This window comes from Mesitornis unicolor, unplaced genomic scaffold, assembly GCF_000695765.1.
Source record: "Mesitornis unicolor isolate BGI_N332 unplaced genomic scaffold, ASM69576v1 scaffold41842, whole genome shotgun sequence".
Taxonomy (NCBI): Eukaryota; Metazoa; Chordata; class Aves; order Mesitornithiformes; family Mesitornithidae; genus Mesitornis; species Mesitornis unicolor.
Window position 1 is genome coordinate 9,399 of NW_010171977.1, and position 13,266 is coordinate 22,664.

The following is a 13,266-nucleotide window of genomic DNA, read 5'->3' on the forward strand; positions in this document are numbered from 1 at the left end:
TATGCAGCTAAACTTCCCAGTTGAACTGCGTTAATAAAAATAGATCAGATAGGGGACCCTTAACCTCTTTTGACTGAACTGCTTCACAACAAGGATTAGTCTTTCTTAAGTGTATGGGACAATTGATTCTTGACCTCCACAACATACCTGAGTCATTCAGAAGCTAGAGCAGGTAACTCTAGTCCTTACTAACTTGCATAAACAGAGATAAATTTTGGCAGAGTCCTTCCATTCTCCACAGGAAAGAATTTAGATGTGTTTGCAACTGGTTCTAAATTGCTATGTGAAGCCAAAATTTCAGCTTTGTTTCCCAAAGGTGGTTAATTCTTTTCCTGTAAAGCTCAAACTTGATACAACTCTCCAACTGCAGTTTGTGGGGAATGCTTATAAGCTTGGTGCCTTGTTAATTAGTCATTAGAAGTCCTGAGGCTTAGTGTCTGTCTTGCATGATTCAGCAAAAGAGAGGTAAACTTGGTTTTCATATTACTGTCCTTGGTGTCCCTGAAGATTTCAAGTTTGGTGCTGGCATGAATTACCACTAAGGTGTTTAGTGTATAACTGGTATAAAAGCTCTGGCATTGCATGTCATTATACTTGAAGACTTTCATCACTTATAACGTGCCATCTGGTTCTTTAACTGATTCGTTCACTTCCCTAGAGAGTCATCCAGTATCTACATCAGCAAGTATTTAATGGACGAAGGAGCAAAGCTACATATCTATGATCCTAAAGTACCTAAGGAACAAATTATCTTGGATCTCTCACATCCAGGTGTCTCAGAAGATAACCAAGGTAAGAATGCTCATGTAAAGCTTATTTCTTTCCTTCCCTCCCTCCCCTGCACTCTAAATACACGAAGTCTGTTTAAACACTATAAATTCACTTTCACATTTACCATGGCAATGATGAGCTGTTGGTTACACTTATTGGAGGACTGTCATAGCTCATAGGATTACTGTAGCTCTCCCCTCTTTCCCCATAGCTTTTATAGATGAATGCTAATTCTGTACTATTGTGTATTTTATTTTGATAAGTATTAATTGGAATACATGCAAAGAATTTTTTTCTGCACAATTGGAAGGAAGAGAAAGAAGAATGTCCAGAAGTAGGAGAGACTAGTCCTATATTGCCTTAGTTCTTGCTTCCCTATCTAAAGTAGAAATAAATAAATAATTCTCTAATACACTGTAGAGCATTCTTCCCTTCCCCATATCACTTCCAAATTCATCAGTTCCCTTAAATTCAAGAAGACTTTAAAGTAATCATCTGTGACTAGAAATTTATTGGAGAAGGAGCATGGGGTACTTGGGATTTTTGTTTTCTTTCCTTTTTGGGGAGAGGGGAGCATGGAGATGATGGATGGGGGAGAAGGATAGGTTAGACTTCTAGAAGTGAAGAGAATGAAGGAATGAGCTGTGAGGAAGAGTGAAGGTTGTACATTATTTGACATGCCCTTGGATTAGAGTGGAATGTGAGGGTTGCCTTTAGGCAGCTGCTTGGGCACTCAATGGATGAAGGCAGCCCCTAGTGAGACATTTATCTTCTTTAGTGTGAATGGAGTGTTAAACAGGAGCTCTGATGTGCTGCTGTTGTACAGACAATGAACTTTGTCAGAGTTGGCATTTGAACACTCCCTAGCAACCTCTAATTCTAGAGATGCTCTTGACTGTTAAAATCAAATTTGAATGCTTAACTTGAAATACTTCAGTGCCCTGACTCTATTCAGATGTCAGTTACAAGCTGCTTTCATGTAAATAAGTGAAATCAAGGTGACAAATGTCTTGCCAGAAAACATCTCCAGGTGAGTGACCTGAAACTCTCCTTGTTTGAGTAGGACAAGGAAGGAGACTAGTTTGCCAGTGCACTAGAATGATGTTGAAGACATGTGCATAATAAAACTGTGTTTTCCTTTTGTTACAGTGTCTCGGTTAGTCACTGTAAGTAAAGATCCCTATGAAGCCTGTGATGGAGCTCATGCCCTCGTAATTTGCACAGAATGGGACATGTTTAAGGTAAAAATGTTATTGTCAAATTGAACTTTAGCATAACAGCCCCCTCTGTTTGTGGGTTTTTTTAATTTGTCTATTCTGTCTGCTTTAATTGCCCTTTACAGGACTTGGATTATGAACATATTCATAAGAAGATGCTGAAGCCTGCATTTATCTTTGATGGCAGGAGAGTCCTAGATGATCTTCACAATGAGCTACAAGTCATTGGCTTCCAGGTAATTGGCTGGGTGATGCTGCTGCTTATGTTTCTTGTCTTCTGCTCTCTGTTCCCTCTTGGTTTTGCTCTGCAATGACTGAGTAGCAAGGGGGGAAAACCTCTTCAGATGATGATTTAAATCTAAAACCATCTGTACTTAAGTCTTTTCTCTAATGCTCTCTTCTTCCAGTACCTTCCTGTTCTTGTAGATCTTTGTTAAAATCCAAGCTACATCAGCCTATGCCATCAGGATTCAGCGCTGTAAGAGTGCCTTGATGCACTTTTAGCATAGACAGAATACTAAAATCACCTGAATATCCTGATGATAAAGCATCTCAGCCTGGCACAATTGGAACAAAATCTACAAGCCAGATCAGATGCATGTTTTGGTTATTTCATTCTGTGTACTCCCGAGTACCATGATTACTTGCATAATGGCCATAGACTTTTATCTCTTGCTATTTTTCCCCTGCTTAAACTACTTGTGATTATTACACTGTAAACAGGCTTGTAGAAATCGCTGTAACCAGTCAGTTGAAGCTGTTATGGGCAAATATGGTACATGTAGCCAATACTTATGTCAGCTATATCAGCACACTCTGAAAAGAGTTCTTTGAACAGTCAGTTCAGATGTATGTCTAGAATATATTCATTAAACTTCTGATAAATTTATTACTTAAGATAGTTTAAGTATTCTGCCTTTTGGTGTTTTGCATCTTACCTGTACTACTTAAGAGGAAAGCTACAACTCTCCTTGCTTTCTGGGCATCTGAACTGTTTTTCTACTGGTATTTTGTCCTCTACAAGTTATGTCCTTAGTGATTTACATTTATCTGACCTAAAAATTACAGGAACCTCTCTCACGCGGAGTTTGGCAGTACCTGCCTTGCATGTGTCAGCTCTGTTACATACTTTCTTTTCTATAGAGTTGGCTGAATGTAGCCTTTCAGAATCTGTTTCAAAAACATCCTACTGCACTGAGGAGCAGAAAAAGCTCTACTGGACATCAATCTTAAGACAAAGAAGGCCAAACCCACACTTTTTGAATACCCAGAAACACTTTGATATTTGTACTGATAGTCTTATGGAAGCTGCGGCACATGAATGTTCAAATTAGCAAGATGCAACTTTAATTAGGCAAAGCAGGCACCTGTGAAAGGATGTTTTTAAACTCTTTACAACTCCAGTCTGAGAAACTGCTTGGGCACACTGTGCTTTATGGCTTCTATTATTCTGGTGTACATGAAATGTAGTCATGGTCCTGAATTTAGTTTGTAGATTCCTCATCGGCTGACATGACTCTGTCATCCTGCCACACTCACTTCCAAAATGTGTTTTCTCTTTCAGATTGAAACAATTGGGAAGAAGGTGTCAGCCAAAAGAATTCCTTTTGCTTCTTCATGTGAAATCCCCAAGTTCAGCCTGCAGGACCCACCTGTCAAAAAGCCTAGAGTATAATGTTTAATAGGTACTGAAGAAATTCTGTGGACCTTCCTGTAAGCCTATGTTTTGTTTTGTGTTTTTTTTAAGGAAAGATATTTTTCATAAACTGAAGTTTTACACTAGCAATGGTACCTAGTACACGTGAATTCAATTTTCAGATCTATTTTTATAGCAATTTTTTTTGTTACTGAAGATGGTAGAAACCTGTTTTTAATAATGAATCATCTTTTAAGTGGAAAAGTTACCTTCAAACTGCAGACTTCTGCTTCTAGAAATCTTCCTAAACAGCACTTTAAATGTTCCAAGGGATACAAAAACAAAAGAAACAGAACATCTTTTTACTTTGGTCCAGTTATGGACAATGATCAGGAATTTTGGTCTCACTGATTCCTCATTTTCTTTGGGGGTAATTCTTTACCCAGTTAAATGCTTGCTCTAACTGGCATTGAAGTCAGAAGTTTTAGGTGAATTTAGCAGGATTTGGGTTGAGCCCTGAAATAGAGCTGACTGCAAAAATAATGCCCCAATCCTGGTTGGGATCCATGGGCACTGATGCAGTCAAAATGGCATCTGCTGGGAGGCCAGATAGTTCTGCAGGCATCTATCATGTAACTAATGACAGTGGACCAGCAGCTATCAACTAATCCACTGGCAGATCTTCACTTTTGATTCTTCGGTCATCTTGCCTACATTCCATGTGCAGCCACATCAATTACGGATCTAATGAGATTAATGGGGCAATTTTTTCCTAAGTCACAGCAATACCACCCATCTTCAGCTGAGGAGGATTCTCCTTGTTTGAACACTGAAGTTAAGCAGAATTACCTTAATTTGGTGTCAGTCCAAGTAGAAAGCAAATATTGGCTTCAAAGCTACCTAATGGTTGTTTTTTTTCTTTCTTTTTGCTTACAGAAACGCTGAAAGCAGCGTTCTTAATGAATCTGCAAAAATTATTCTCTGTTGTTAAGAAATTATAAAAATTTTAGCCCCATAACTTTAGTCAGCTTGCTACCTCATTTAATTAGCAGGAAGGAATACTTCCTATGTTATCTTGATATTTTTGCCTTTACTTTATTTCTACTTGTTTTTATTATTCTCCATTGGCCAGTGCTATTAAAATCTTTGAGATAACAGTTTGTGTTTGGCTTGTTGCATGGGGTTGTGAAATGGAGGGGGAGGACCATGAACAGGTTTCAGATTAGAAAGTATAGATGTCTTAATTGAATGATGATAGCGTTGGGATGTTAGAGAATTATCCTGTAACTAGTGACATAATACCTTCTGAATTTATTCAACGGGTGTGCTGTGTCAATAGTTAAACAGAGCGTAAGATCAGTATTGTCTCGGTAATGAGTGCTATTATAACTATTTACCCACAGAAATGTAGATACAATTTAAGCTTTAGGACAGATATTTGAAAATTTAAGGAACTTACATAACAACTTGGGTAGATGATAGAAGACAGTGTTATCTAACTGAAATGGCTGTATTCTTGAACCAGATGCTTTCAGATTCTGCATGTTAATGGCTTCCACATCGGGGTCTTTATGCAGCAGTCACTCAGCACTTTGGCAAATATGCCTCAGGCTCTTTGTCTTATCGTAAGATTCTTCTGTGAGGAGCACATCAGAAGCCCCTCAAAGTGAGTGGGAATTAGAGGCATAAAACCAAGCTGTCCTCTTTCATCAAGCCATCTCCTCCCAATTCACTAGCGCTGCTTTTGTATACTTGCAGAGCAGGGACAGCCCTGTGCTACAGTTCTGCTATTGTGATCCAACTGGTAGATCACCCTATCTTTGCAGGTAGGCTTTCTCTTGATACCTCTGCCCCCATAGCACCTGGCCTTTTCTTCTTGGGCATTAAGAGGGTACTGACAAGTATGCTTGAAGGATCTCTTGTCCTGAACTATGTTCAAGGTAGCACAGCACTGCCTCAGGGCTCATCTGAACAAGAAGGGTGAGTAGAGACTTCAGAAAATAAGGATGCTTTTCAGAAACTTGAGCACAGCTGTAATAGCAGTGCCTCTGTATGGAACCTGTCCTCATCAGTTTCAAGTAGACAGATGAACCATTGAACTCTTGTGTGAAGTCTTGCTTCTGTAAGACTGATCAGCAGTGTTCCTGAGGCTTCCAGTGGCTTTTCACATGCCATCCCAAGGAGATGGAGGAACTAGGTGTTATAACACTATTCCTACCCTGTTTCTCCTGCAGATTTAGTCAAAGCCTGGATAGTGACTTGTGGCTTAATCATGAAGGTAATAAAGAATGGGAAAGCTCACTATAGGGAGATCACTCTAACTCCCCTTTCTTAGGAAAGGGGGAGTGGCAGATCCTTTCTGAAGAGCAACAAGGGGTAAAACTGGTACTGACACTTCCTATGCTTTCTTGAAGAGCTTATTTAGTTTCCTGGTGGCTGCATTATTTTAGCAGGACATGAACTATGGGATGAATCCAGTCTGAACAGCTGGTGGACTATGCCTTCAGGATGCTGCAATACTTACCTTGCATACATGCAAGTTAACCTTTCCACAGGCCAAAAGAGTGAGCTTTGGAAGCTTTTTGCAGCACTGTGAATCTTAAGCCATCATCTTTAGAGTACAATTGCCAGGGAAATGAGAATTGGGAATTACTTGCAATCCTGCTTTGAAGGCCTGAGTAGTGTGTGTAAGAGATGGGTTTTAATGCTGTTGAGTCTTTGTCTGTAGGATCTTGCAGCATGTAGTTCTTGATGAAATTGTGTAATAGAAGTAATGGACTCCTGTGCTCTGAAATTTTTTATGGAGTTCTTAATAAAGTGCAATCCCACAGTGACACTGCTTTTCACTACAAAAACGCAAATACAACAGATCAAGCAAATCCAGCTTTAATAAAAACCTATGAATAGTATGATACATCTTACCCAAGATGTTCATAGACAAATTGTGAACACGAGGCAAGATGTACTGTTTTTTCTTCTCTGTATGTGTGTACAACCCTTTGTGCTGCTAAAACTTGGCATGTGATAGCCAAGAATATTGCAGGTGACTGGAACAAACATATTTTTGACCAAGACTAGTTACTATATAGGAGCAGTTAGCAGTGAGATTTTTTTGTACTGGCCAACAAGTTTACACTTCTATCACTTGGAGTTCTTGTATTGATCTGGAATTTATAATGGTGCCATAATCTTACACAACAGCTCAAGTTTGAAATTAATTGTAAAACAATGCAGAAAGTGTAATGGGTTATCTGATTTAAGAATACTGGAGTCAGTTTTTCATTACTTGCTTTTTCTATTCCAAGCTGAGAATTCAATTGCAATTTGAACATCTGCAGTAAATTGACTTGTTGACTTTTTTAAATGAAGGGGACACCAGTATTAATTGTTGATCAAGTAAGAAAAAAATTAAACAATTCTTCCTAAATGAACATTCTGGCTTTGTTGGTTTAGCCTAAAGATTTGAAGTCACTGCAAGATGCAGTGTTTCTCTAGTCAACTACAAACATTTAATTAAGCTTCACACAGAGTAGCGGATTGATGTAATCATGCTAAAAAAGCTTGTTCATTCTTTTAAAGTGTCTGTGTCAACTTAAAATCTTATTCTGAAAACTCAGTTTGATGTTTTCCTGATTGCAAGGAAGATTAATGTTTCTTAAAATATTTTATGGCTGCTTTGTGAAACAAACTGACAGAATGGAGTGATTGACATACAAAAATAAAATGTCACTAAACTTGAAACTTCACCAGAAACAAAACTTGAGATAGTCATGAAACCTGTGCTGAATTTGCAACTAGTTCTGTGAGAGTTTGGTGCTTTAGCTTACAGTTATGGAAAAACTGAGTGGGCAATAGGGAAGGAAGATTGTTGTAAAAGCAGGATTGCTTAACAGGGAAAATTACATTAGGTCTTATCCTCAAACACTTCTAAAAACAAAACAAAACACCCCTCCAATCTATGAAGTCAAAATGTGACTGCTTTCCTTAGAAACCACAGCTAAACATGCAGTTAGAAAATAACTTGCGTAGCTTCTGAAACTTGGTACCAGCTGGTGGACAGTTGTGTAACAGCCTGAGATCATCTTCTGAACCACCCAGCAGCAATTTGTAGGATAATTCTAACATGAAATAACACTGGACTGTGTTTCCAGAAGCATTATTTCCTCTGTGGAGAAGCCATGGATAATTACTGCGCCATGTCCTCCTGTTTCAGTTTGGTAATAGTTGTATGGATCAGAATTCATTTTTCTGTATTTCTGGTGTTGAAAAACACCATGAAACTGTAGCTTTTGCCAAGTTACCGCTCTTTCAGAGCAAAATTTAACAGATCTGCTCTGGAGGCAAGTCAAACCCATTATTTGTAATAGGTCTTCTAAGAGAGGCTGGCAGCTGTCAAAGGTGTGTGGGTATCCTGGAGTTCATGTTGCACTTCTTTTCCTGCCTGCTGCTCTGGAGGGTGTGTTGAATTTCCTTACCAGAGTGGATAACCTTCCACTGCTTTGCCATTCACTGTACTTCAGCTGAAGCAGGGCATGATATTTCCAAGACTAGTGGTCAGACTTTTTTTAAAATTTTATTATTAATACTTTTTTAATTAAAAAAGAAAAAAGCAGCCTTGCCTTTCTGCCTTTACAAAGTACAGCTAATTAAGACTTCTGTTTCTCTGTTCTACCCCTCTGTTTCTCAGGGCTCATGTTTCTCTTCCCCTAATTCACACTTCCACTACTCTGTTTAATTGGTACATTCCTTCTAGCCTAAGGTTGTTTGTCTTCATAGTGTTTTAATATCACTGTACTTCATTTTGTAAAGTGTCAATTGTGCATCACAGGCCTCAGTGTTAACAGATTTCACATTTCATCCATGATAGAGTCCATTTCTCTGCATTCAAGTTTAACAGCCAGACCAGCTCTCAAGGGGGCATGGAACCAGACCAATCAAACACAACCACCACACCCTCAGACTTTCCTTTAATGGTAAGACAATACCTATGGAGCAGAAGCACATTACAGAATAGCAGTTCTGCATACCAAATACTGAAGAAGCACATGTGCATCTCAGTGGGGTTTGTTACAGTCACATGCGTAAAGTAGGGGTGGCTCTGATTTTCCATATGGTATCTACACAAAGTTAATTGTCTTGCCACAAAGAGTTCTTGTTTTCTTCAAGGTGATACCTTGTGTTTACCAAGGTCCACACTTTGAGACATGCAAGCACCTGAAAAGCATTAGCTATCAGAATGGTATAGTTCATTTTCTTAAGATACAGATAAGATATACCGTTTCTTGAAGGACTATTACCAATACTTTCTCTGGTGTGGTTCAATATAGCCCTAATCTGGTCCTTTGTCATGTACACAGCCTTTCTTTAAAACTCCTCTAGTTCCCAGAGCCCCTGCAAGCCTGTGTTACATAATGGTAAGATATACCAAAATATCAGTACCTTTCAAATTAGTATTAACATCTTCACAAGTATTAACTGCAGCAGTACTGGTGGTAATATCAAAGCTGGTTACTTAAATCTGTCCTCTTTTTTTCCAGCTTACATTTTTTCCACCTCAGTTCCATCACTCTTTCAAAATCAGTTCTATCTTCTGACTTTTTGCTGAACTGCAGAAGTACCGTGTAGTTGTAGCCTTGCAGGAGGAATGAGGTAAAATAACATGAAGCGTTTTGGTGAGAGAAAAGTGTTCTGGAAAGATAGTAAGTTTATTCATACATCCACCATCTGGTCTTCTGCATTTCTGGAACTGAGTATAATTATGCGCTGAAAAAAGGATCCTTAAAACTGGCTGCTTTAAATAGGTTCACTCTCATGTTCAGATGGCTTTTGTCTTTCTTTTTTCTACTAAGTTCTTCAAGAAGAATTCACCTAATTAAAAGGCAAAAAAGCACCAAGATTATTTGTAGGTATTTCAATGAAATAAAGCAAAACAATACACACTTAATGCAAGTACTCTATCCTACAAGACAATCATTCTTGCCAATATTTTATAGTATTTCAGTTCTATACAACCGTACGTACAGCAGGGATGGAAAAAACCCAACCCAACCAAAACCTATAACCCAACAAACAAGCCTTCCACCCCGAAATCCTGATTTTCCTCATGCCAAATTTTATCAAATAGCTCTGCTTCTCTGTGCTTTCCAACAAGCAAAGGTGTATTGATTTAATTAAAAATTAATTCCTGTTTCATAAAGTATCAGCAACCTACAGTGAAACCTGCTATAAATCTCATTTGAGCTGGCATTAAAACACTGAGAAGCAAGGTGCCCCCAGATGGGTCTTCTCTGCTCTCTCCTTAGGAAAAAACAGGATGTTGGACCTACACAGCAGCTCCATTAATATCAGCTGCTTCTTGATACCCAGTACTCTGTCAGAAAAAGCACTGACACAAGTGTGTCCAATTATTTCTAAGGCACTGTAAAGACATTCTGCCTAAAGCAAAAAAGTTACATCACAAACATCAAAGGGCCCATTAAACCCTGAATCAGCCAAGAACATAAAGGAAAATTTGCAAATATGGTACCTCTATCCTATTGCCAAACCTAGTTTGTACACAAAAGAATTAGCTCAGCAGCACAGCAATTGTACAAATACCAATTACTGTCATACTGATGCATTTAGATGACCTATGAAAGATTGTAAGTGTAAATTAAAAAAAAAAGATGACTATATGAGGTATCCTTGAGTTAAGGTGAGCTTTGTTCCATATTATTTCACCACTTTAACTTTACATAATAAAATGTTATGTGTCAAAGAATCTAATGCTTTTCAGTAATTTACCTGCTTTATAGGAGGAGCGCACTAAAGGCCCGCTTGCGGTGTAGTGGAATCCAAGATCATTTCCTACTTTTTCCCAGTACTTAAATTTTTTGGGAGTTATATACTCCTCAACCTGAGTGAAGAGAATCCATTTTGACCAGGTATTAATGCAAAGGAAATGGCTATAGCTAGCATGTAGTGAAATGAAACAGTTATATCATAAATGCAACATTTTGCACTCCAAAACTTTCAGCAGTCAAGTCACTAACTGAATTTCCTGCTTTCTACCAAAAGAATGCATTTTATTTGGCTTTCATATTTAGCTGAAAAGTTTAGAATTTAATTTCTAGTTGCTTTATAATTTTTTCACTCTGTTTTTGAATGGTCCTTTCAAGCAAGCTCTGTTTTTGTCCAAGGTAGTAAAAAAAAAAAATAGAATAGTCCTATAGATCCCTTCAGTAACAGTTATTTCAGTGGAACACAGTGACAGAACAGAGACTCGAGCTCTGGAGAGATTATAGGAGAAAACAGTAGTTTTTCCAGGTGAAGTGGCACTGTTAAGGGAGAGCCTGTGAGACACTGAAGGGGAGCTGGCTTGCACCACTGTGTTTGAGACATACAGTGAGACACTTGTTTTCCAGAAAAAGCTCCAGCTGTCTCGCCAGCTAATAGCAGAAAGCAGCAACGGGAGCTCTGCAGAGGATGGAAGGGATTAGATGGCCGAGGTAATTTTTAGTGAAGAGTCTGTAACAGATGAAGATCAGGTTAAGCAAGGAAGGAATTTTTTCCTAACATCTGCAGTTAAGGTAAGGATGCATATCAAGCTTCCATTTAGAAAGAGGAAACTTGGCGGTGCAAGGTACAGACCATAACACTGCCCATAAATTGAAGGTATTTTTACCTTTAGGTGACGTTTTGTTGGTTGCATGTACTGTCCTAGGGTCAAACAATCTACATCCGCTTCCCGCAATACTGTAAAAACAAAATTCCCTGTTAGTGGCAGAAAGATCCCAAAGGATTGTCAGCTCCAAGCCTGAACAAAGGTCGCTCTGCAGCTCCCTGCAGGGGCTGCATTATGCTGCCCTGCAGAGGAAATTTGCAGCCTCCACGAGCAGCAGCCACAGACCTCACTGAGCTCCATGCCGCTGCAAGACCTGAGCTGTCCAATTCAGAGCTGGAGAGAACACCGCTGCGCTCGCGGCAGTCACGTGTCTCGCTGCAGAGGTGACATGCTCTTCTTTTGTACCTTACTGCCTGTCATTGTGTATCGGGTCAAAGCCTTCATTTGACAAAAAAAACGGCTGCAAGCACATACAGTTGGCACTTCTCTTAAGATGTGTTAGCTTTGATACCTGCAGAATCTCATCAACTTTGCTAAAATTTTAGTATATACCAGTATCAATATAGCATGTGAGTTCAGATAGTCTACTTGCAGAGGGAAATCCAGACACCTGACAGCCAGCAAGCCTGAAGAATTAAGTTCACTGCAGCTGCTGGGGTATTCTGAACAAAGGGATGGCTGAGGAACCAGATTTTACATGAACATCACCTGTTTTCTGGCTACTTGGGCTGATTGCCCCACATCTAATAGAAAGAAAAGACGATGTTTTGACTACAGCATTACACTCACTGTTACCTGGGATCTCTGTTTAGATTGATAATGGTTCTGTAAAGAAACTGGTTCAATATCAGCGCATTTATGTGTTTTTAACTTGTACCCTGAGGATGGAAGGGGAACAAAATTAGAGTAACTAAATGAATGTGGTCCATAACAGTTTATCTCCAAATACATTCATGAAAGTGGCCTGAAAACAAACAGCACTAAATCTGAAAATTCATAGTCTTGTGGTGAGGAAATGCCAGGCAGGAAGAATGGGAAAAGCAGGAACCATAGCTTTATGGTCCAGATTGTGGGACAGCTGCAGAAAAACTGGACAACATCACTGCATTCTTAATATGGGTTGTACACAAAATAAAGTACCAGGTACACACTGTTTCAGGATGTGGGAGAAATGCCACAAGATTTACAAATTTCTTCTTAAGAGCACATTGCATTCACTTACCACTGTGAAATTTTCTCCTTTTAAAAATACATTTACATGAAAATGTAAGAACATCCTACAACTCCAAGGATAATAACTTTTTTTTCCATCTAAGTAAGCTGAAATAATATATTTTAAACAGCCAGGTCAATAGTCACACAAAGAGTTGTAATTTTCATTGAAATCAACATGAGCTGGATCTACCTGTCAAATTGCATCTGAAAGCCATATGAAGACAAAATCTTTCTGAAGTTTAATCTTTTTTAACCAAACTTTTTTTTTCCCCATAAAAACATAGAAAACATTTCTTGCACTGGCAAACTGCTTTGCATGTATAGACAAAGATGCTTCCAACTGTTTTACAACACAGTAATAAAATTCATACCTGTTAATTCTGGCACCTATTTGAACCCCAACTTACTTTTCATTGTGGAATATACTTGTTCATCTGTCTCGCCTAGCCCCAGCATAATGGAGGTTTTTGAAATGATGCCGGGCTGGACCTCTTTAGCGTGCTTCAGCACACGTATGGATTGCTCAAAGTTGGCTCGGGGATCACGGACCTTCCTTTCCATATTTCAGCACAAGGGGGTTGAGAGAAAAAAAAACCACGCATGAAAGGGCACACACAAGTTAGCAATGCCAAGAAAGTTGTGTCCTGCTATTTTCTGCAGAGTGAAAATGGCAACTTGGAGGTTTTGGCTGTTGAGTTTGAAATAAGACACCGACTGAAAGCACCCAGTGATGGGTGATGGGTGTGCCCCAGTTCCGTGGTGCTTTGCGTACCAAAGCCGGGCTCCCCGGCCCCTTGGCGCTGGCTGGGGCCACCCCTGCCCCC

General features: G+C 39.2%; 2 protein-coding genes across 3 annotated transcripts in view; one reads left to right on the plus strand and one right to left on the minus strand.

The window, feature by feature from the left end:
- UGDH (UDP-glucose 6-dehydrogenase) overlaps window positions 1-3,844 on the plus strand; it is a 12,665-nt gene extending 8,821 nt beyond the window's left edge. For both annotated transcript variants that reach the window (XM_010180220.1, XM_010180221.1), the window contains 4 exons: window positions 659-792; window positions 1,921-2,012; window positions 2,114-2,224; window positions 3,553-3,844. In XM_010180220.1, the coding sequence (XP_010178522.1) occupies window positions 659-792; window positions 1,921-2,012; window positions 2,114-2,224; window positions 3,553-3,663 (448 nt within the window). In that variant the 3' untranslated portion in view covers window positions 3,664-3,844. The remainder of the gene's footprint in view (window positions 1-658; window positions 793-1,920; window positions 2,013-2,113; window positions 2,225-3,552) is intronic.
- Window positions 3,845-9,309: 5,465 nt separating this feature from the next.
- On the minus strand, window positions 9,310-13,003 carry LIAS (lipoic acid synthetase). The gene is made up of 4 exons (XM_010180222.1): window positions 12,850-13,003; window positions 11,288-11,358; window positions 10,408-10,519; window positions 9,310-9,492 (listed from the first exon to the last, which is right to left on the minus strand). Exons 1-4 carry the CDS (start codon window positions 13,001-13,003, stop codon window positions 9,440-9,442), a joined length of 390 nt encoding a protein of 129 aa, XP_010178524.1. The 3' UTR covers window positions 9,310-9,439.
- Window positions 13,004-13,266: the final 263 nt, after the last annotated feature.